The sequence below is a fragment of the Mandrillus leucophaeus genome, unplaced genomic scaffold (genome assembly GCF_000951045.1).
Source record: "Mandrillus leucophaeus isolate KB7577 unplaced genomic scaffold, Mleu.le_1.0 Scaffold80, whole genome shotgun sequence".
NCBI classification, from domain to species: Eukaryota; Metazoa; Chordata; class Mammalia; order Primates; family Cercopithecidae; genus Mandrillus; species Mandrillus leucophaeus.
This window is the reverse complement of record NW_012108697.1, coordinates 378,460-403,153: the sequence shown is the minus strand read 5'-3', so window position 1 is coordinate 403,153 and position 24,694 is coordinate 378,460. Positions and strand designations below refer to the sequence as shown.

Here is a 24,694-nt window from a genome sequence, read left to right as displayed (position 1 = left end):
TAGCTTTTTCTTGGTCCTTTCCGTAGCCTTAAGTAATTTTTCCCCCTTTGCACTTACAGATCAGTACTCAGCTAAAGACATTTGGGACTTTTCTGCAGATCTCTGAGTTTTCTCTGTGTGTGAGCTGATTTGATTTCTTTCTTTTTTTTATGATTATACTTTAAGTTCTAGGGTACATGATTTCTTTAAACTCTAATCTTTGTTTTCTCAAGTTAGTGAGATCACCACTCTATTTGGGATCTCACTGAGTTTCTGTTCACCTTACAAGTACTCAGGGTAATTCATTATGAAATATAGTATTTCACTTAAAATACTATAAAAGCAAAAACTACTGTAAAAGTAAAAAGTAAAAATGACTCACATATACCAAGAGTTCTTCATTAGGCCATGATGGAGTAATTTGGAAAGGATTTCCTGCCATAAACAACTCAAAAACCAGAAAAAATATATGAAAAATGCTTCACAGATGTTGGATAACAAGCCGAAGTAAAATATTTATTTATTTCTCTTTAAAGAAGAGAAATATTTATTTCACACTAAAAAGTTTATTTATTTCTCTTTACTTCCCCCATCTTGTGTCATGGCCAGGGTATTGCCTACAAGCAGTATGCTCTGGCAATCATAGAGCCTACGTTGTTTCTGTTTCTTTTAGAGTCGTAGTCCTATGCTGTCACAGGATAACAGTCTTATGCTACTTGGTATCCAGTATCTGTAAAGCATTTTTTATTTTTATTTTTTTTCCTGGTTTTTGAGTTGTTTGTGGCAGGAAATGCTTTCCAGATTACTCCATCATGGACTAATGAAGAACTCTTGGTATATTTGAGTCATTTTTGCTTTTTACTTTTGCAGTATTATCCTGAGTTCATGTATTCATGCATCCGTTTTCACCACTGTCTTTTCTCGTTAATGACCTACTTCTGAACCAGTGATTTACTTTTTTATAAATTGAGAATATGATAAAGCACACTACCAAACTGAAAAAAAATTCATGCATATTCAAATAACAACAGAGGATAAGAAAATACTTTTTCTGAGGTGATCTATATTTTGTTACCTTGCGTGTTTATTGAGACCAACTGGTTCCTTAGAGTATATACACATTTCCAAATGCAAAGCATAAGAAGAATATGATAATGTGAATCAAATTAATCTTACTTTTAAAATTTGTCTCCTGTATGGGAACACAATTGTGACCTTAATTTTTCATCTGAAACTACTATACCACTTATGAATTCCTTGCCTGAACTGCTAGTGACTGAACCTACAGAAACATTGAGGCAGTACTTAAGAATGCACATTTTGGTGTTAGACCCGTATCTTGGCTCTTACAATTCCAAAAGTTTTTAAAAAAATGTTTGTCAAGTAGTTAAGTGAAATACTTTATTTCATAATGAATTATGCTGATTGCTAGTAGGGTGAATATTATATTTTTAAAATAAACTTTTTGTTTTGAGATAAATGTAGTTACAGGTATATAATTGTAAGAAATAATAAGAGAGTGATTCTGTATACCCTTTACACAGTTTTCTCTCATGGTAACATCTTGCACAAATGTGTAACATTTTAAGTCTAGATACTGACATGGATATAATTCTATGATTTTACTCAGATATTCCCAGTTTTATTTGTACTCATTTGTGTGTGTGTGTGCATATTTCATTCTGTGCAGTTTTATCACACATGTTGTTTCATGTATCTGCCATCACAGTTAAGAAATAGAGTAGTTCTTCACCCCAAAGATCCTTCTCATTGCCCCTTTAACCACACCTACCTCCTTTCTACCCTGGCTCCTCAGAACCACCAGTTTGTTCTCCATTTTTATAATTTTGTAATTCCAAGAATGTTTTATAAATGGATCATTTACAATTAAGGTAATTTTGGTATGTTAGTGACCTAGTCTGCTATTTTATTACTTGTTTTCTGTTTGTTTCATTTTCTCGTGTCTCTTTTTCTCTTTACTTGCTTCCTGTGAGTTATGTGAATAATTTTTAGGATTCCATTTTGATGCACTTGTATAGTGTTCTTTATAGTATCTCTTTGTATAATTTTGGTAGTATCTTTTGTATAATTTTCTTAGTGGTTGGTCTGGGTATTAAAATACACGTATTTGACTTATCACAGTCTACTGGCATCAATGATTTACCGCCTCAGGTGAGATGTAGAAACCTTGCTTTCATTTATATCACGTTACCTTTACTTTTCTCACTTTTAAATATCATTATCTTGAGTATCAGATGGTGTTATAATTTTTTTCCATCATATATTATTAATAAACATCCATGAGAAGGATAATCTGTTGTTTGTACTCATATTTCTGCTCTATTTATAATTCTGACTTCTTTTCTGATGCTCCAGGCTTCCTTCCTTTATCTTTCTGTTTGAAGAAATTCCTTTAACCATTATTTAAGGAGAGACTGCTAATGACAAATTCTTTTAGTTTTTTTAAATCTAAGAATTTTTTTCCTTCTTAATTTCTGAAGGATAGTTTCACTGGAGGTAGAATTCATACTTTACAGTTCTTTTTCTCTCCAGCATTTGAGAGCAGTTGTGTTACTTCTTTTGGGCCTCCATGGTTTCACATGAGAAGTCCAATGTTATTAAAATTATTGTTTTCCTAGGTAATTTGTCATTTCACTCTGGCTACTTTCAATATTTTTTTCCTTGTCTTTGGTTTTTAGAAGTTTAATTATGAGGTGTCTTGGCATGGATTTCTTTGGGTTTAACCTATTTAAGATTTACTTAGTTTCTTGAATCTGTAGGTTTATGTCTTACGAAATTTGGAAGTATTTGGCCATCATTTCTTTAAAAACTCTGTAAGCCCCATTTCTTTTTCTTCTACTTCTGGGTTTATGGTGCTACAAATGTGGAATCATTTGTTATTGTCCTAAGGGTCTCTGAGACTCTGTTCACTTCCCCCCCCCCCACCGTCTATTTTCTCTATTTTTCATATTGGATAAATTTTATTTATTTATTTAATTTATTTTTATTTTTAATTTTTTTGTTTAATTTTATAATTTTTACTTTTATTTTAAATTCAGGGGGGTGAATATAAATGCAGGTTTGTTGCTGTATTGCATGATGCTGAGGTTTGGACTATGATTGATCCTGTCACACAGATATTGAGCCTAGTACCCAGTAGTTACTTTTTCACCCCTTGTCCCACTCCCTCTCTCGATAAATTTTATTGTTCCATCCTCAGGTTTAACAATTCTTTCCTTTGTCATTTCCACTCTGGTATTGAGCCTATGCAGTTAGTTTTTATTTGTTATTGTAGTTTTTTTTTAAACTTTTTTTTTTTTTTTTAACTGAGATATTTTTGTTTGTTTCAAGATAATTTGTAATAGTAGTGAGGTTGCAGAGAAAAAGGAATACTTATACACTGTTGGTGGGAGTGTAAGTTAGTTTAACCATTGTGGAAGACACTGTGGTATTTCTTAAAAACCTAAAGACGGAAATACCATTTAACTCAGAAATTCCATTACTAGGTGTATATCCAAAGAAATATATTAATAAATTATTCCATTATAAAGACACATGCACACATATGTTCATTGCAGCACTATTAACAATAGCAAAGAATCAACCTAAATGCCCATCAGTGATAGACGGAATAAAGAAAATGTAGTACATATACACAATGGAATATTATGCAGCCACGAAAAACAATGAGATCATGTCTTTTGCAGGGACATGGTTGGAGCTGCAGGCCATTATTCTTCACAGATTGACACAGGAACAGAAAACCAAATACTGCATGTTCTCACTTATAAGTGGGAGCTAAATGATGAGAACACATGGACGCATAGAGGTGAAAAACACGCACTGGGGCCTGTTGGAGGTGAATCATGGAAGGAGGGAGAGGATCACGAAAAATAACTAATGGGTACTAGGCTTAATACTTGGGTGATGAAATAATCTATACAACAAACTCCCGTGACATAGATTTATCTATGTAACAAACCTGCACTTGTACCCTAGAACTCAAAAGTTGAAAATATAAATTTATAATTACTTGTTGGAGTATTTTTATCATAGCTACTTTAAAATTCTTTTTAGATAATTTTAACATCTGATCCATTCATCTCAGTATTACCTGATTGTCTTTTCTCATTCAAGTTGTGATTTTTCTTGTTGTTGGTATGACAAGGAATTTTTGATTGTATCTTGACATTTTGGGTTTTATAATGAGAGTTTCTGGGTCCTATTTTAAATCTTTTATCTTAGCAAGTAGTCACCTAGTTTGGGTTTTGCATTTAGCTCTCGTGGTGAGATCTCCCTTTCCAGTCTTAGGCCTTGTGCGGAAGGGGAGTGCTTTCCCTGCGTACTTACTATAAGTAGTATTTGGCGGGTCCCTCTTGCTAGTGCTGTTTGGGTCATCTGGTGTTGTCCATGGGACTCTTGTTCAATTTGAGTAAGGAATAAGCCTACCCAAGTAACCTTTTATTGTAAGGATGCGGGTTGAGAAATGCTGGGCCTGAGTAACCTTCTTCTGTTGGGTGAGTGAGTGTCATGCGACACACATCCTCCAGCCCCTAGCCAGTCTGCCTTCCTCTTTACACTTTTTAGATTTTTTTCTTTGGTTGTCTCTTATACAATTTCTAAGGTTCTGTGGGGAGGAGCAGGGAAAAATCAGTCTACACTATCTTGTTCCACTTATTAACTTTTAAACTTTTGATGTGTTACTAAGTTTTTCTAGCTTTGAATTTCCTAAGTTGTAAAGAAGAGATAGCAATAATATAACCCTCCAAAGGTTATTATTAAATGAGATAATGAGATAGTTACTGAGAACTGTGCTCTATTAGAGAATGATGCTGCTGTTGATTCCAGGGTTGTTTATTGCACCATTGTTTCTAAGGGCAAATTGAAACCCAAATGAGTAACAATGTAGAGTTATTTAAATAAATTATATATTATCAACACAATGGAATTTAGCTGTTAAAAAAGTAATAAATGGGACACAGAATGATGCCCCAAATGTCTTGTTAAGCGAAACAGTAGTTGCAACATAGTACTTTTTAGGGGTACAAATATATATACACACACACACATATACATAAACATATCTATGTACATCATATACATGTGGTTTATGTATACTAAAATATTCAGAACTGTAGTTTGAAAATAGTCTGTACATAACAAATTGTGGAAAGTACCTCTAGGTAGTGGGTTGGGGGAAAGGGTAACTTTTTTATATTTTATACCTCTTAATATTTTTTTGTAAGGATCCAGTTCATCTTTATTAAAAGAAAATGAATAAAATATGAAAATCTTTTAGTTCAAATTTATATATATAGTCATAATAAGTGGTTAAAGCATATTAATCAAATTATTTCTGATAAGTTGTCTTTTACATCATTTTTTGGAAATTAACTCCAAAATGTAATGCCCATTAGTTACATATGAGTACCACAAAGTTTCTTAACAGGTAAAGTACCAGTGGCTTCGATGACTTTTTTTTGATATTTCTATTTTTTATGACCATTGTAGAATCATTTTCTTTACTACCTTAGAATTTTGTAAATGCAAAGAGTTTTTAAGCGTTATCATTTTCTATTAGTTGATTTTGGTATTTTCAATGAGCTGACTAGGAAGCCACATTTTAGGTGGCTTTAGAGGAAGTATGGATATATGATCTATATGCATAATTAAAAACAAATAACATATTTTTATATAGCTGCTTTTTAGAGTAAATTTTCTAAGGCCAAGAAATTGTGGATTTTTCATATGCGTTTCTTAAGAGCATCCCTTGCATATGATTGGTGTTTTTATTAGTGAAACTATATTGGGAAATGAATCTCTTGTAGATACAGCAATCAGAGTGGGATTTTAATATCGGAAATTAGTTACAAAAGTGTTAGAAGGACTAGAGATACCAAAGGGAAGGGATCACCCAGAAATCTAGAAGTGCTACATACCTAGGCTGGAGCCTATGATCACATTTGCCAGTGAGCAACTAAACGTACCAGTTTTGCTACTGAACAGAGAATACCTATTAAGCCAGCACTGCCATTACCTACTGTAGTTGCCTTCCTGTTCCTGCTGCTAGAGGCAAAATCAGAATCTTTCCTCTTGCCCTTTAATCTCATACTAGTACTCCCATTGATGGAACCTAATAGTAACACAATTGTCAAGAGAGTCTTGGAAATTTTATCGTTTAGATTTTCATCCTCCGCAATACAAAGGACTTTATGAAAAGGAAAGTGGGGCTTATATCCAACAAATAAAGGACCAGCACAGTACTAAAAATGTGTTCAATTAATTTAATTTTAGATTACTAAGGGTAGGGATCTTATCATTTTATCCTTGTAATATCAGTGACTAACTCACATGGTAAGCTCTCATAAAATATTTGTTAAAATTTTTTTTCAGAGCTATTTATGTAGTATAAGAATAAAGTTTTCTTTTTTCTCTTGCAAACACACAAAATGTTCTTTTTAGTATTTCAGAGTTTAACTTCATCTATGGAAAGACCAGTGTTACTCAACTTCAACCCCAGCACCTAACCTGGCACATATTTAATAAGTGTTTCTTGATTAAATTAATATTAACTCTGTGATATTTACTCATAAAAATATGTCATTAGAATTAACTTGTTGGTATTTCTGGTGATATATTAGTTATATTTAAAAATACTACTTGAAATTTACAATGCATTTTCTTTCTGTTACAGCATCAAACACTTGGCTTGTTCCAGAAACTAAAGGAGCTATTGTACAAGGTGGATATGGCCATACCAGTGTGTATGATGAAATAACAAAGTCCATTTATGTTCATGGAGGGTATAAAGCATTGCCAGGCAACAAATATGGATTGGTTGATGATCTTTATAAATATGAAGTTAACACTAAGACTTGGTGAGTACACAAGATAACACATTTTCTATGTTGCCATTATTATTATGAATGATTGACTTTAAAATAAATGGTTTCTGACATAGAAATACTTTATATGCATTCATTATAAATGCTGATACTGTCTTAATTTCAGATGAGTAATTTTGTTTACCAGTATGACTTCAATATCATCTGTTCAGGGATTTGCTCTTCTTTGCACTCACGTTTTATTGTCATCTGTATTTTTTAAAAAGCATTTATTTAGTTTCATCATCTAACTTCCTGTGAACTACAGAGCTTATGGCATTTAGGTAAATTTTCACCTTTTGTTGTTATAAACAATGCTGCACTGCACTTCTTATACTGGTCTTTTCATGTACATATTTAAGAGTTGCTCTAGGGTGCATACTTAAAAGTGAGATTGTTGTATCTGAGGGTATTTATATCCTCAACTTTATCACATGCTGCCGAAGTGCTTTTCAAGTCACTGTGGTAATGTATATATACTTCCACCAACAGGGTATTTGTCCCTGATTCTTCATGTTCTCACCAACATTTGAAAATTTTGAGGATTTTTACTTTTGCCAAGGTGACGGGAGTGAATAGTATTTTAATGTGCATTTTCCTGATTACTATTGTAAACATCTTTTTATGTGTTCACTTACTATTGTTTCCTGTTTAGTGAATTGCCAATTAATATCCATAATATTCTGTTTGTGACTGAAATGTTATTAATTTTTCATTTATTGATTTTTTGGGTATAGAAGTTTTAGAATAAAATTTTTGTTATCCTAATTTTTCTTTGTAAAATCTGGGAAATGACTTTTTTTTTCTTTTAAGGCACTATGCATTCTTTTAAACTTACAGCATGAAGTTACTTTATGTGATCTAAGAAAATACAAAGGTTTCCACCAAATCACGATTTCTTCTACCCCCTTCACTTTCATACATATATCCTAATTTCTACTTTTAAAAAATATATAGAATTATAACACCTTTTTTTCTTTTGGTAATTTCGTTAATTCTTATTTTTTTGTCTAATAAAATGCAGTTTTATTCTTTATATTTTTATGTTCATTTTTATTTTGTGTAACTCATAAATAGCATCTTACTTCCTTACATTTAATATTTGTACATTTTTCTCCGACATTTTGCTATGTTAGCAAGTGGAATTGTGGTATAGTGATTAAGGTACTATCAGTCTGTTTCACATTTTAAACATGTATTTTACTTTATTTTATTTATTTATTTGAGACGGAGTTTTTACTCTTGTTGCCCAGGCTGGAGTGCAGTGGCGTGATCTCAGCTCACTGCCACCTGCACCTGCCAAGTTCAAGTGATTCTCCTGCCTCAGCCTCCTGAGTAGCTGGGATTACATGCACGCACCACCATGCCTGGCTAATTTTGTATTTTTAGTACAGATGGGGTTTCACCATGTTGGTCAGCCTGGTCTTGAACTCCTCACCTCAGGTGATCCACTCGCCTTGACCTCCCAGAGTGCCGGGATTATAGGTGTGAGCAACTGTGCCTGGCCCTAAAAATATATTTTAAATGCTATATCATACCAAAAGGGAAGAATAACTTCTGTGTGAAGGAGGCAGTGTAGTTCATAGTAATAATAATGGATATAGCAATGCTCAGGTAAGAAGAATCTTAATAAAAGTGAATGGATAAGAGAGCAGAACTGGATGTTATTTGTGTAAAGTCAAAATGAGAGATTTAGTTGTTGCTCACTACTTGAATGAAATTTTCTCAAATTTTCCACGCTTTTCTACCTGAAAACTTTACGTAGTGAAAGTTTTGCCTAGATGAATATATTTATCAGCCTTGGCAATTTTAGTATGTGCACAAATGGCAGTGGATATTTATATTGTAAAACAATTTACTAAAACAATTTGTAAATTATTTTAAATACCTCATTAAAAATATGTTGTAGATGTATGATGCTTTAATATTTTAATGTGTCTTAAATTTCTTAAGCACACAAAGTTATCAGTTTGCACTAATTGATTTTTTCATTATCCTTAAAGTTTGTAGTATTCTTTAAGTTTTGATCTTTTTTTAGCTTATTTCAAGTTTGCTATTATATATGGATTATATCATCGGTCCCCAACCTTTTTGACATCAGGGACTGGTTTTGTGGAGACAATTTTTCCACGGACACAGGGAGGGGAGATGGTTTGTTAATGAATGACGTACATTATATTTATTGTGCACTTTATTTCTGTTGTTATTACATTATAATATATAATGAAACAATTATTCAACTCACCATAATGTAGAGTAAGGGCTTGTTTTCCTGCAACTAGATGGTCCCATTCTGGGGGTGATGGGAGACGGTGACACCTAAAGTGTTTTGCCTATGTTCAGTCTACTCCGTAATCTCGTTATGGTTGCTGTCACTGCAGAAAAACTCTGCTTCACAAAGACAGGATGCTGGAAATAGAAGCAGGCTTTTTGGTGCTTTTGTGGCAATCTCAGGATATTCTGCCTTGACTTTAATTCACAATGTATAGTGATTTGAAGTTGTCTCAAACATACTTTTAAGGCTACTGTCATTTGCGATCTCCTGCAGTTGATCCTCTTCTAGCATGGACAAAGTCGATTCACCTGGCTTACTCGCAAATGGGCCGCGAATCCATTCCTTCCCAGTATGGGGGCCTTTTGTAGTTGGGAAGTAATGCTGAAATTCTTTTGTAAGCTGTAATAGTTGTTCATGCACCAGCTGGTAGAAAGAAGGTGCTGGGAGAAAGAATCTCTTCTAATGTTTGAAACATGTCAGAAATTCCAGTGTTTCCTTGTCGCCCCATAATCCCAGTTTGGCATTGAATGCAGCTACTTTACCTGCCAGCTTCAATGCAGTTGTTATTCTCTCCTGAAGTGACAGAATGAGTTTCTTGAGCAGGTTGAATATATCACACAAGTAAGCAAGTTTTGCGACCCATTCTGTGTCACTGAAATGTGCTGCCAGTTTTTCTAAAAGAAATCTCTGCAGTAGCCCTTGTAAGTCAAAAACTCTTGACCAGTGACCCACCTTTAGAAAGCCATCTCACTTCTGTGTATAAGAGAAGACATGCGGTTGGGTGCGGTGGCTCGTTCCTGTAATCCCAACACTTTGGGAGGCCGAGGTGGGCGGATCGTGGGGTCAGGAGTTCGAGACAATCGTAGCCAATATGGCGAAACCCTGTCTGTACTAAAAAATGCAAAAATTAGCTGGGCATGGTGGTACACGCCTGTAGTCCCAGGTACTCAGGAGACTGAGGCAGAAGAATTACTTGAACCCGGGAGGCGGAGGTTGCAGTGAGCCGAGATCGTACCACTGCACTCCAGCCTGGGTGACAGAGTGAGATTCCATCTCAAAAAGAAAAAAAAAAAAAGAAAGAAAAGAAAAAAAAAGAGAGAAGACATGTGTGCTGTGTACCCATCTCCTCACAGAGCTGTGTGAACAGATGTGAGTTGAGGGTGCATACTTTAATGTGGTTGATAATTTTCATCACATCTTGCAAAACATTGTTAAGTTCAGGTGACATTTTTCGCTTAGCCAGCATTTCTTTATTGACGACACAGTGAGTAGACTGACATTCAGAAGCAACCTCTTTGACCCAAGCAGTAAAACCAGAAAGCTGTCCAGTCATGGCAGCCACTCCACTTGTACATATATTGACACAAAATGACCAATTCAGTTTTCCTGATATGTAATCATTCAAAGATTTGAATACTTCTGCAGCTGTTGTGTTGGTTGTCAACAAAAGTGCACATAATAGTCTGGGCGTGGTGGCTCATGCCTGTGATGCCGGCACTTTGTTTGGCAGAGGCGGGTGGATTGCTTGAGTTTAGGAGTTTGAGACGCGCCTGGCTAACATGGTGAAACACCATCTCTACTAAAAATACAAAAGTTAGTCAGGCATGATGGCACATGCCTGTAGTCCCAGCTACTTGAGAGACTGAGGTGGGAGGATTGCTTGAACCTGTGAGATGGAGGCTGTGGTGAGCTGAGATCGTGCCACTGTCCTCCAGCCTGGGTGACAGAGTGAGACCCTGTCTCAAAGAAAAAAAAAAAAAAAAGAGGGAGAGAGAGAAATGTGCACATAACTTATCCTCATGCACATCCTCCTGAAAAATATATTGCACAAAAACAAACGTCGTTGTTTTATTGTCAACATCGGTCGACTCATCAACCTGGATTGCTTACCGAGGTGACTCATTAATTCTCTCTAACAATTGTGCCTCAGTATCCTCTGCTGTTTCGTCAGTTCATCTAGTTATGGTGCTAGCTGAAAGAGGAACACGTGCTACCTTTTGAACTGTAGCCTCTTCTAAAAGACTACAAATGTCTTTAGCAGTAGGCAGGATCAACTCTTCATCAATAGTAAAGGGCTTCTAAGGTTTAGCAATGCTGTTAGCTACTAAGAATGATGTTCTCAGTACAGACCATTTGATGAATGGTGGCTTTCAATAATTGCTTTGGCTCTTTGTGTTCACTTTTTTTTTTTTCTTTTGAAAAACTCCAAAGGCTTATTTTTTTAATGCAGAGTGCTTGGTCTCCTTGTGGTGAAGCAGTTTTGAAGGTTTCATGGTTTCATTGGATGGCTGGTTGCCATGTATTATACAAAGTGGACTTGGAGAATGTGAATCACCTGTTGTAATGAACCTATAATTTAAGTAGGATTCTTAGTATTTTCTTTGAAATGCAGCTTTCTTTTTGTAGGCAGTCTGAGAGTCTTCTGCTGTCTCATCATTCCCTCTTTTCAAAGAAGCTCTCCATTGACGTTTGTTTTTTACTCAGTTTGTCTGAGGTTTGTTTGTGGACTTACTAAAACTGTAACTGAGACAAGTGTGCAGTGTGGGAAAGAGGTGTGGACAGAAATGGTAAATAAAATAATGGGGGGGAGATGCGCAGTGCCCGCATGGACTAAAATGAGTATTAGATTCTGCCTTCAAGCCTGCTACCAGATGCAACTGTACAATTGAAGTACATCACCTCACTTGCCACTATAAAGCCTGCTACCAGATGCAGCTTTATTATCATTTGCCACTCACTCACTGATAGGGTTTTGATATGAGTCTGCAAGCAATTGATTTATTGTGGTCCCTGTGCAGTCAAACCTCTCTGCTAACATTAATCTATATTTACAGCCACTCCCCAGCCCTAGCATTACTATTTCAGCTCCACCTCAGACCATCAAGCATTAGATTCTCATAGGGGCATGCAACGTAGATCCCTCACATGTGCAGTTTACAATAGGGTTTGCACTCCTGTGATAATCTAATGTTGCCGCTGATCTGACAGGAGGTGGAGCTCAGGCAGTTATGTGAGTGATGGGGAATGGCTGTAAAGAGAGATGAAGCTGTGTTCCCTCACCTGCTACTCACCTCCTGCTCTGCGGCCTGGTTCCTAACAGGGTGTTGAGAACCCCTGGATTATATTGTATGTGATGTCACCATTATGTACCTATTATGTATCAGCATTGTGTATCCACTGTATAGACCTATATTTACTTTTTACCACCTCAGAACTGGTTTCAGTTTTTAGTAGATACGGTTACACAGATAGGGCACTTTGTTGAGATACTAGGAAATGTGTTTTGAGGACTTACTCTTTTTCAGTGGTGAAATGAATTCTTTTGGACTGTTATTTCCCCTGAGAAAAATTAGGAATTTTATTTGCCTAAAACTTGAGAGAACTATCAAAACCGTGAGAATTTGTCAAAGATTTAGGAGAGGTACAATGTCAAGGAATACAAGACTGGCATTTTGTGTAATTTTAACCTTGAGACAGTTAGAAATCCTGGAAACTTCCTGAGACACTGAGCAGTCCTTGTGTCAGTCATTATGGAGGAACAAAATTAGATTTCCAGGTGTGCCAAGGAAGAGGAGCCTTGGTACATACTTAAGGATTTAGTCTGGCCCCTGAGGTTCTAAAGCTTACTCGTGATAATTAGCTTACCTTTGAATCATCACAATCTTTTATTAGATTTTGGTGAAATGCTCATAATGTAGTTAGATGGCAATATAAAAAGTAAGTACTTTATTGAGTGAGATAACATCATACAGAGCCTTAAAGTATTTCTTCTATATATCATATACAATATCTGGCACAAACTAAAAAAAAGCTTAGAAGAAGATAAGATATGAAAAAAAAATCCATTAGAAACATACATATAGGATAATGGAGTGTTTTAGACACAAACTTTAAAATAATTATTGTATGTTCAAGGAATTAAAATGTAAGGGAGAGAATATTAGCACAGGACTGGATACTCAATCAAATGGAAATTCTAGAACTGAAAAATACATTGAGTAAATTAAGAATTCCTTGGATAGAATTAACAGCAGATTAGACACAGCTGAAGGGGGAAATATGAAATGGAAGAGAGATCAGAAGGAAACATCCAAGATAAAGTAAAGAAAGACAAAATGATGACCAGAAAAGGACAGAAATAAATACAAGGAAGATGTGAAAATTGTCTAACCCACATGTGTAATCGGTATCCTAAAAAGAGAAGAGTGAAGACAAATGTAGAACATTATTTGAAGTGATAATGAATAAGAAATTTTCAAAAGTGACAAAGACATTAAGCCACAGATTAAAGAAGTTCTGTGAGCACCAAGGGGCATAAGTACAAAGAAACTCGGAAATATTATAGTAAAACTGCTGAAAGTCAAAACATGAAGACAAAAATTTCAAAGCAGATAGAGGAAAAAGGGCATATTTCCTTTGAAGGAAGAGCATGAAGAATGACAACTAATTTTTTAACTGAGGAAATGGAATCCAGAATACATGTTTTCAAATAGCTTAAAGATAATAATCATCCATCTAAAATTCTACATAATTAAATATTCTTAAAAATGTAAGCAAAATAAGAGCACTTTTAGAAAAACAACTGAGAGAATTTGACAGTAGTAGGCTTTCAATAAAGGAAATACTAATTACAATAAGTGCCATTGAAGTAGAAGAAAAATGATCCCAGATACTGGATGGAATGTAATGAAATTATAGAGATGATTCTAAATGACTATCATATAAAGCCACAGTAATAATAGTGGCTTACATATACACAAAATTTAAATACATGGCCCTAATAGCACATAAGTCAGAAAGAGGGGTATATCAGTGTTAAAAAGTCCGAAAGTTGGCCGGGCACGGTGACTCATGCCTGTAATCTTAGCACTTTGGAAGGCTGAGGCGGGCAGATCACTTGAGGTCAGGGGTTTGATACCATCCTGGCCAACATGCAGAAATCCCATCTCCACTAAACATATAAAAAATTAACCAGGCATGGTGGCATGTGCTTGTAGTCCCAGCTACTTGAGAGGCTAAGGCATGAGAATCACTTGAACCCAGGAGGCAGAGGCTGCAGTGAACTGAGATTGCATCACTGAACTCCAGCCTGGGTGACAGAGACTCTATCTCAAAAAACAAACAAACAAAAATTCCAATTATACTAAATGTGAGAGACTAAATATTCCAGTTAAAAGCAAAGAATTTTTGAATTGGATATGAAAACAAAACAGCCATTTGCTGCTTAGAAAAGATAAACCTTAAGTAAAAATATTTAGAAAAGTTGAAAGTAAAAGGAAGGCATAATAGTTCTTAATTTATGTATAATTTATAACACAGTGTTGAAATAATGTAAAATTGACCAAACGAAAGAGGACAAAACATAGTGCGATGTTTTTAACCCAATTTTCTTGGTAACTGGTAGTACCAGGGGACCCAAAAAAACCCAGCAAGAATATAAAACATTTGAATAGCACAATGAACAATTTTGTCTCATTTGATATTTGAGAACATAATACGTTATAATTGAGGCATATACATTGTTTCCAAGAACAAAGGAACTTTCCCAGAATTTACTGTATTCTGGGTTTTAATGCAAGTCTTAACAAATTTAAAAGGATTGAAATAATACAAATTAATAGACCACGGTGAAATAAACACAAAAGTAACTTTTGGTGATTCCATAAAAATAATAAGAAAAACCGTTTTTTATGCATTTACACACACACATATATATATAATTTTATTTTATTTTATTTTATTTTATTTTATTTTATTTTATTTATTTATTTTTAGACAGAATCTCACTCTGTCACCCAGTCTGGAGTACAGTGATATAATCTCGGCTCACTGCAACCTCTGCCTCTCGGGTTCAAGCAATTCTCCTGCCTCAGCCTCCTGAGTAGCTGGGACTACAGGCGTGTGCCACTACACCTGGCTAATTTTTTGTATTTTTAGTAGAGGTGGGGTTTCTCCCTGTTAGCCAGGATGGTCTCGATCTCTTGACCTCATGATCCGCCCGCCTTGGCCTCCCAAAGTGCTGGGTTTACAGGCATGAGTCACCGTGCCTGGGCGAAAAACCCTAGTATAATTTTCATACTGAAAATTTTCATACTTAAAATTACTGAACGATGACACATCAAAATGCATGTGATTCAGCTAAGGAGGGACACTTGTAGCTCTAAATGCATTTATTAGAAGTGATTTTCTAAAAGTCTGAAAATCAATAGTGTAAGAATCCCCTTGAGAAGTTAGAAAAAGAACAGCAGACTGATCCCAAAGAAAGGATAAAGAAAATAAAGACATGATAAAGGAAAGGAGCATGAGATAAGAGCATGAATTGATGAAATAGGAAACATGTGATAGAAATGATCCATAAAGCCACCAAAACTCAACAAAGTTGGTTGTTTTTAAAAGTAATAAAATAGGTAAATCCCCACAGAGACTTAGAAACAAAGATTACTGAAATAATCCATGCCAAGAACGAAAAGGGATGTCATGACAGATCATATAGAGTTTAAAAGTTAATAAGAACATATGATAAGCAACTGTATGACAGTAAATGTGAAAAAGTAGATGAACTATGGCAAATTTCTAGAAAAACAAAACTTACCAGAATTGAAACATGAACATTGAAATAATCTTATGTCAAATAACTAGAATTTTTAATTGAAACCTTCTTGCCTCAAAATACAGAAGCATACATACAGATGAACAAATAAAAACAAAACGAAACAAATTCTCCAGGTCTTGATCACTTTACTGGTGAATTTTCCCAAATATTTAAGAGATAAGCATTTAAGAAATAAATAACATCAATCTTTTGCAAACTTTCTGGAAACAGAAATAATTATGTTGAGATTTATGAGACCAGCATAACCTTGATATAAAAATATGAAAAGGATGTTACAGGTAAGGAAAATTTTAGTATTATCTTTTCCATGAAGACGATTCCAGCAATTTAGAAAGAAAATAATAGATTTTTTGGGTTCATTCAAAGAATATAAGGTTAGCTAAAATTTACAAAATTTGAATAAGAAAATAGAGAAGTAATGATCTGTAATCTTCTTGAAAGATGCAGAAAAAAGTATAGATAAAATTTAACATGTATTTATGATAAAACCTCTGGTGAACTAGGAATGGAAGCAAATCATTTATGTGGTAAAATGTACAAAGACACATGAAAACTTTACTGCAAACATTATGGTGAAATATAGAAAGCTTTCCCTCTAAGATTGGGAATGGGTTAAGGGTGCTCACTGTCACCACTTTTATTCAACATTGTATTGGAATTTCCAGCCACTGTAATAAGGCAGATATATAATATGATATAATATGTATGTAGGTAATCAGTTGCTGCAAATAACATCAATATAAAAAAATTAATCCAGAGTAATTCTGTATACCAGGAACAGTTTAAACTGATAATTTAAAAGTAATATAATTTATGTTACTGTCAGAACATTAATAACCTAAGGAATAAATCTAATGACTTATATGCAAGATCTTTACACAGAAAACTATAAAATCTTATTGTGAGAAATTAAATAAAATTTAAATATATCTCAGACCAAATTATGACAATTGTTTGAAAAACTCAATATTATGCAGATGTCTATTGTGCCCAAATTGATCTGTAGATTTAATGTGATCCCAAACAAAATTTTAGCAGGTGTTTTTCTTTTGGAAATTGACATGGTGATTCTAAAATTTACACAAAAATGTGAAGGGTTATTTTCGTATAAATTTTAGAGTCTCCATGTCAATTTCCAAAAGAAAAGCTTTACAAGAACAGAGCTGGAGGACTTTTCTATCCAAATTTTAGAAGAACAAAGCTGGAGGACTTCTCTATCAGATCTCATCACTTATGAAGGTACAATAATTAAGTGTTGTTGCAAAGATAGGGAAATAGACTAATGCAGCAAATAGGAATTCCACAGACAGACCTATACATGTATGGGTACTTAATCTATGGCAAAGGTGGAACTACAGAGAGCAATTTTTCTTAATAAATTGTTCTGGGCCAATTGGGTGTACAATTGCAAAAAATGAATATTGAGCCCTACCTCACATCATCATAAACAAAGATCTGTTTCAGATCAATTTTAGATCTAAATGTGGAAGTACAATAATATTCTAGAATATAACAGAGGCAAATATCTTCATATTCATGAATAAACAAAGATTTTTAAAATGGAATTTGAGTAGTAGTATTAATAAAAGAAAAATGATAGACTGAACTGTATTTATAAGTCTAAAAAATCAGTAAGAACATAAACATTCCATGCTCATGGATCGGAAAAATCAATATTGTAAAAATGTTCATACTGGCCAAGCAATGTACAGAATTAGTGCTATTCCTATCAAACTACCAGTGTCATTCATCCCAGAATTAGAAAAAGAAAACTATCCTAAAATTCATATATAACTAAAAAAGAGCCCGAGTAACTAAAGCAATCCTAAGCAAAAAGAACAAACCTGGAGGCATCACACTACCTGACTTCAAACTGTACTATAAAGCTACAGTAACCAAAACAGCATGGTACTGGTAGAAAAATGGACATGTAAACCAGTGGAACCGAATAGAAAACTTGAACATAAAGCCACACACTTACAACCATCTGATCTTTCACAAGGCTGACAAAAACAAGCAATGAGGAAAGGACTCCCTATTCAATAAATGATGCTGGATAACTGGCTAGCCATATGCCAAAGATTGAAGCCAGACCCCTACATTTCAACATATACAAAATCAACTCAAAATGGATCAAAGATTGAAATGTAAGACCTCAAACGATACAAATCCTGAAACACAACCAAGGAAATAACTCTTTTTGACATTGGCCTTGATAAATAATTTTTGGCTAAGTCCCCAAAAGCAATTGCAACAGAAACAAAAATTGACAAGTAGAACCTAATCAAACTAAAGAGCTCTTCACAGCAAAAGAAACCATTAGCAGAGTAAACAGACAACCTACAAAATGGGAGAAGATATTCTCAAACTGTGCGTCTGACAGAGGCCTAATATCCGGAATCTATAGAGAACTTAAGTCCACAGGCAAAAGACAAATAACCCCATTAAAAAATGGGCAAAGGATGTGAACAGACACTTCTCAAAAGAAGACATACAAGCGCCCAACAAACATGAAAAAATGGTCAACATCACTGATCAGAGAAATGCAAATGAGATATCACACCAGTCAGAATGGCTATTTTTAAAAGGTCAAAAAAAATAAAAATAAATAAAAAGCCAGCAGTTTCTGTTGAGACTGCAGAGAAAAGGGAATGCTTAGACATTGGTTGGTGGGAATGTAAATTATTTCAGCCACTATGGAAAATAGTCTGGAGATTTCTTAAAGAACTTAAAACTGAACTACCATTTGACCCAGCAATCCCATTACTGGGTATATGCCCAAAGGAAAATGAATCATTCTACCAAAGAGACATATGTACTTGTTTGTTCATTATTGTGCTATTCACAGTAGCAAAGGTATGGAATCAATCCAGGTGCCCATCAGTGGAAGATCAGATCAAGAAAATGTGGTACATACGTACCATGGAACATTATGCAGTCATAAAGAAGAGAGAAATCTTCTCTTTTGCAGCAACATAGATGCAGTTGGAGGCCATAATCCTAAGCGAATTAATGCAGGAACAAAAAATAAAATAAACCAGACATAACATTAAATATAGTATATTCTGTTGATATAAAGTTCAGCACCAGGAAAAACAGAATTATGGGCTTAGAAGTTATGATAGGGATTGCCTATGATTGTGTAGTGATTTGAATGAGTAGCAGCAAAGCTTCAGGAGTGGTTATGTGTTCACTTTGTGATAATTCATTGAACTTAAGATTTTTATACTTTTGGCATATATATTATACTTCATAAAATTTATTTAAAAAATGTAAATCTGTTTGATTTGACTTATATGCTAAAAGATTATAATAATTTGACATATGAAAAGCGGGTCAATTTATTATGTAAAGTTAGCAAAATACAATTTTATTTTCAGTGTTAGAAAAGGATGGAGACATAAAAGTTCAGTCATTTCTGCTGTCCTACTCCTTTAGGAGTAGTTGCATCTGGTTTCTTTACATTTAGTAAGTAAGAGAAATAAACATCTTGAACTTATAGGAATTCCTGATGCTCAAAATGATTCCTTTTATGTTTTTGGTATGTTTTGCTGATTAATATTATCTTTGCTCAAGGACTTTAACTTTGGTGTAATGATTTTGAGTATTGGGGTCATTGTGATCTTGATTTTATAGCTTTGTTAAATGAGGCATCTCATAACTTTCTTTACATATGTTTGTACAACTGATAATAGGAACCTACATCTTCATTATTTTACTATGTGAAGACATTTCTCTGATAGTGGAGACCTCAGATTTTCTTGGCCTATTGTTTAGGTCCTTTCCTCAATTGTTGTGCCTGTGAAAAAGCACAGTAAGTTTTAACACATAAAGAATATATTAAACTTTACTATTTATAACTTTCAGCTGTAATTATCGACTTGTGTTTAAAAAAATTTTTTTTTCCAGTGAGGGAAAAACGACTTCAATTATATTTCTTTTTTTGAGATGAAGTTTTGCTCTTGTTTCCCAGGCTAGAGTGCAGAGATAATTTAAATAAGTACTTATCTCTGTAGCTTTGCTTTTCACAGTGATTAAAAAATTTGTAGTACTTATTTTTTACTAGTTCTCTTTTATAAATTGGGAAATATTACATATGGACAAAAGACTGTATGATAGTATGTATATATAGTTTCAAAACCATAATAAAATGAATTCCCTGCCTACCTATGCTAAGAAAGAGGACATTACAATACACTAGAAGCCCCCATGTGTTCCTTTATGATTGTACCCCTTATATTATCCCCCTCCATTATTCTTAATATTGTGTTATTTCCTTGCTTTTCATTGCACGTTTTTACCCTCCATATATGTATTTGGCTGCAAACCTTTCATTTAGTTTTTCTGTTTTTAAATTTTGCATATATTGTTTATCATTGTATGCTTTCTTCAGAGATCTTTAAAAAGTAAACTTTATGCTCTGGAGATATATTTTAATGGAGAGAGGCAGACAATAAATATGGAAATAAGTAAAATGTATTTTAAATGATAATATGGGCTATGAAGAAAAAAGAAAGCATGAAAGGAGGATAGGGAGTTTCAGATTGTTGCATTTAAAACGAGTGACCAGAGAAGACTCATAAAGCATCTTAATAAAACCTGAAGGTGATTAGGCAGTGAGCCATGCAAATAGCTGGGGGACAGGTGTTTTAGGAGGAGGTCCAGCTAGTGCAAAAGACTTGAGATGGGAACATCCTTGTCATTTGGAACAGCAAAGGGGCTAGTGTAGTTGAGTGTCTTGGAGTAGGATGGAAATTATCTTCCCTTAGAGAAATAATTGGAAACCCAATCATGTAGGGCCTTAGAAAACATTATAGAGCTTTTGTTTTGGTATGGGTAGACTTTGAGGGTTTTGAACAGATATGTGACATGCTCTGACTTAGATTTTTACAGGAGCAGTGTTATAATTATGATGCAAGAGCAGAAGCAGGAAGACCATTTAGGAGGCTATTTTAATGATCTAAGAAAGAGATGACGGTATCTGGAACCACAGAGGCCAATGTGAAGGTAGTGAGAATTGGTTGGATTCCGAATATATTTTCAAGGTAGAAGCAACAGGAATTGAAAAAACTAGGGGACTGGATATAGAGTGGATGAGAGAGAGAGAGAGAGAGAAAGAGAACAATGAAAGATGAAGCAGGCGTTTGGCTTGAAGACCTGAAAGCAGGGAGTTGGCATTAGTTGGGATGATGAGTTTTGTGGGAGAAGTAGGTTTGGTGTCAGGAAGAATGGAAACTTGGTTTTAGACATGTTTAATTTGAGATACATATTATACAGTTTGTGGATATGTTAAATAGGTGGCTGAATGTAGGAATTTCAGGATCTGGACACTCTAATTTTCTGGTCAAAGAGATGAGGAGAAACAACCAGAAAAGGAGACTGAGAATGAGCAGTTAATGAGTTAGGAGGAAAACTGGGAGAATATAGTATTCTAGAAGCCAAGAGCATATTTCAAAGGAGAGAGAATTTGTCAGAAGCTGCTGATTGGTAAACTAATATGAGGATTGAGTAATGGTCATGGAATCTGGCAAACCAGTGCTTTTTGCTGAACTTGACAAGAGAAGTTTCAGTGGGTGGTGAAGTGAAGTCTTGACTGGCATGTGTCAAATAAAGATAGGAGAAGAGGAATTAAAGAAACATACTAACATCTTTTTTGAGGAGTTATAAGGAAAGGAAAGAAACAGGGTAACAAGTGGTAAGGGATTTGGGACAAGAGTTTTTTTTTTAAGTTTGGAGAAATAATTATGTTTGTAGCTTAACAGGAAAGATTAAGAAGATGTAAGAAATAATGCAAAAAATAAAGGGAATAATTTGCTAGAGGGGTGTACTTAAGAAAACAAGTAGCAATGGGATCTAGTGAACAAATAGAGTGGTAAACCTTACCTAGGAAGAGCATGGGCACTTTATTCATAGGAACAGATATGAAGTCAGGTTATTTGAATACAAATACAGGTAAATAAGTAGAGGTGGGGAGAATTGTTGAAAATTTTGATTCTTTTTATTTTCTCAGTGAAGTAGGAAGTAGAGTCGTCAGTTGAGGGTGAAAAGATAGTGGAAGCTTGAGATTTGAAAAGAGAAGTATGAAATGATCATTTAGGACGAAGGAAGAGTGAATGAGTTAGGAAAGTGTAGTAGGACCCTTGGCAGAATTTTCCCATGTGAGAGACCTTAATGTGCGAACACAGATCCTTTTTATATTTTCTGCTCCACTGTGGATGCATACTGGAACTGTCCTCAGTTTTCACTATTATGAGCAATTGTAGCAAAAATGTTCTTATTTTGTTTTCTATTGTTTCATAACAAGTTTGTCTAAGCTATTTACTTAATAGTATAAATGCTTGGTCATGCTCTACTTTACCCAACTATACACCAACCTCATCTTACTAGTTTGCACTTCTACCAGTGGTGAATGAGAGTTCCCATTTCTTCTCAACAATCTCGTTAAGATTTGATGTTTTTTCATTTTTGAATTTTTTTTGCCAATATGGTGAATATAAAATGGTGTCCTATTTTGGTTTTTGTGTTTCCTTAATTGCTAATGAGGTATAACATCTTTTTATGTTTATTGGCCAAACAACTACTCTTTGAAATTTTCACCCATTTTGTCATATGTAGTTGTTTGTGTACACTTTTTTAATAATAACTTTTTGTTAGTTTTACATTTTGCAAACATTTTATCTCCCAGATTGTGGATCATCTTTCTACTCTTTGTGTGATATTTGATAAACAAAACTTATTAATTTTAATATAGCAGAAGTTGTCAATATTTTATGGATTTTGCTTTGTGTCTTGCTTAAATAATACTTACCTTAGCGTTTTCAATATTGCCTTCCACACATTTAGTCTTTAACCCAACTGGATAAGGATCCTTTTTTTTTTTTTTTTTTTTTAATGTGCACGACCAGTGCTCCTATCCTAGAACTATTTATTGAAAAGTCCATTCCATTAGTGGTCTGCAATGCTAATAGTTATTTTGGTTGGAATTACTTCCAAGTGATTAATATTTTGTATGCTTTTTAAAGTGAAATCTGTATTCATTTCCTACTGCTACTATAATAAACTATCATAGACTTGGAGGCTTAAAACAACAGAAATTTCTCTTCCCACAGTTCTGGTGTCTAAAAGTTTGAAATCCAGGTGTCAACAGGGCCATGCCCTCTTGAAAGCCTGCAGGGAAGAATCCTTCCAGCCTTTTCCAGCATTTGGCAGCTCCAGGCATTCCTGGGCATACTTTGGTTGTAGCTGCATTACTCCAGTCTAAAAGTCTTGGACTGCATATGGACTACTTCTTGTGTGTTTGTATGTGTCTGAACGTGGCCTTCTTAAAAGGACAACAGTCACTGGATTTAGGACCCATACTGGTTTAATATTAGATCTATATGATCTTATTTTAACTTAACTATCTGCAAAGACCCTATTTTCAAACTAAGGTCACATTCCAAGGTTCCAAGTGAGCAATTTTGGGAGGACAGTATTCATTCAACCAGTACAGTATCTTTTAGTTTCTTTGTCTGTTTGTGATTTGATAGACTGAAAGACAATTGAATTTTTTTTTTTTTGAGACGGAGTCTCACTCTGTCGCCCAGGCTGGAGTGCAGTGGTGCGATCTCGGGCTCACTGCAAGCTCCGCCTCCCAGGTTCACGCCATTCTCCTGTCTCAGCCTCCCGAGTAGCTGGTACTACAGGCGCCCACCACCACGCCTGGCTAATTTTGTTTTGTATTTTTTAGTAGAGACGGGGTTTCACAGTGTTAGCCAGGATGGCCTCGATCTCCTGACCTCGTGATCCACTCGCCTCGGCCTCCCAAAGTGCTGGGATTACAGGTGTGAGGTGACTGATTTTTATATTACTCGTATGTCTAACAGTTTGCTGTATTTTTGTAATTTATGTGTAGATTTTTTTAATTTTTTTTTTTTTTTTTACAATAGTTGATCAGATTATATACAAATAATGACAGTTTCGTTTCTTCCTTTCTGGGTCTTACAGCTTTATATTTTTCTTGTCTTATCATTTCTGCTATAACCTTCAGCTCATTGTTGAATAGAAGTGTGATAACAGGCATCTGTTTTATTCCTGAGCTTTTAAAAAATGCTTTCAGTGTTTCTTCACTAAGAATGATGTTCATTCTGGGTGTTTTAGATATCACTATAAAGAAAGGTCTCTTTTTTCCTGGTTTGATAAGGGTTTATATTATGAATGGATGCTGGATTTTGCCAAAAGCTGTTTTAGGAATGACTTACTTGATTTTTCTACTAAATAATTTAATGTGAATATTATTTTAATTTACTTTATTATTAACTCAACTTGGGTTAAATCAAACTTAGTCATAATGTATTATGTGTGTTTTTAGTTTGCTAGTTATTTTTATAAGGATTTTTACATTGATGTTAATATGTGAGATTTGCACATGGTTTTTTCGCGTTATTCATATCAGCTCTTTGGTGGTGTTATTTTGGGCTTTTAAAATGAGTTGGGGAGTATTCTTTTTAATACTCTGGAACATTTAAAACATATATAAATGTATATATGATTGGAATTTTTTTACCTATTTTAAAATAATAAACTTTGGGCCAACTAGGTCTGACCTTTTCTTCAGTGTATAGAATTTTAACTACTGAATTCAATATAATAGTCATAAGAATATTCAGATATTCTATTTGTTGTTGAGTCTGTTTTGGTAAGATATATTTAAAGGAATTTATCCATGAAACTGATATCTTCAGTTAAATTGTTATAAAGATGTTCATATATTCTATCTGGATCTTTTAATATCTGCAATATCTGTAGTTGTGTTCCCTTTTAATTATTTTTAATACATTTATTTATATCTATATAGCTATGTATTGTTTTTGAACAGAGTTGCTTACATGATGCCCTCTTAAGCATATATATTTTTAAATGTATTTACTAAAAAACAAAGATATTCTCTTACGTGGGATCAAA

At 34.3% G+C, this 24,694-nt stretch overlaps 1 protein-coding gene across 1 annotated transcript in view; it reads left to right on the top strand.

The window, feature by feature from the left end:
* The window catches only part of ATRNL1 (attractin-like 1), a gene marked incomplete at its 3' end in the record, with an annotated part of 405,371 nt that overhangs the window by 77,920 nt on the left and 302,757 nt on the right, over nt 1-24,694 (top strand). Inside the window, exon 8 of the mRNA XM_011967565.1 lies at nt 6,674-6,857. Coding sequence (XP_011822955.1) covers nt 6,674-6,857 — 184 coding nt within the window. The remainder of the gene's footprint in view (nt 1-6,673; nt 6,858-24,694) is intronic.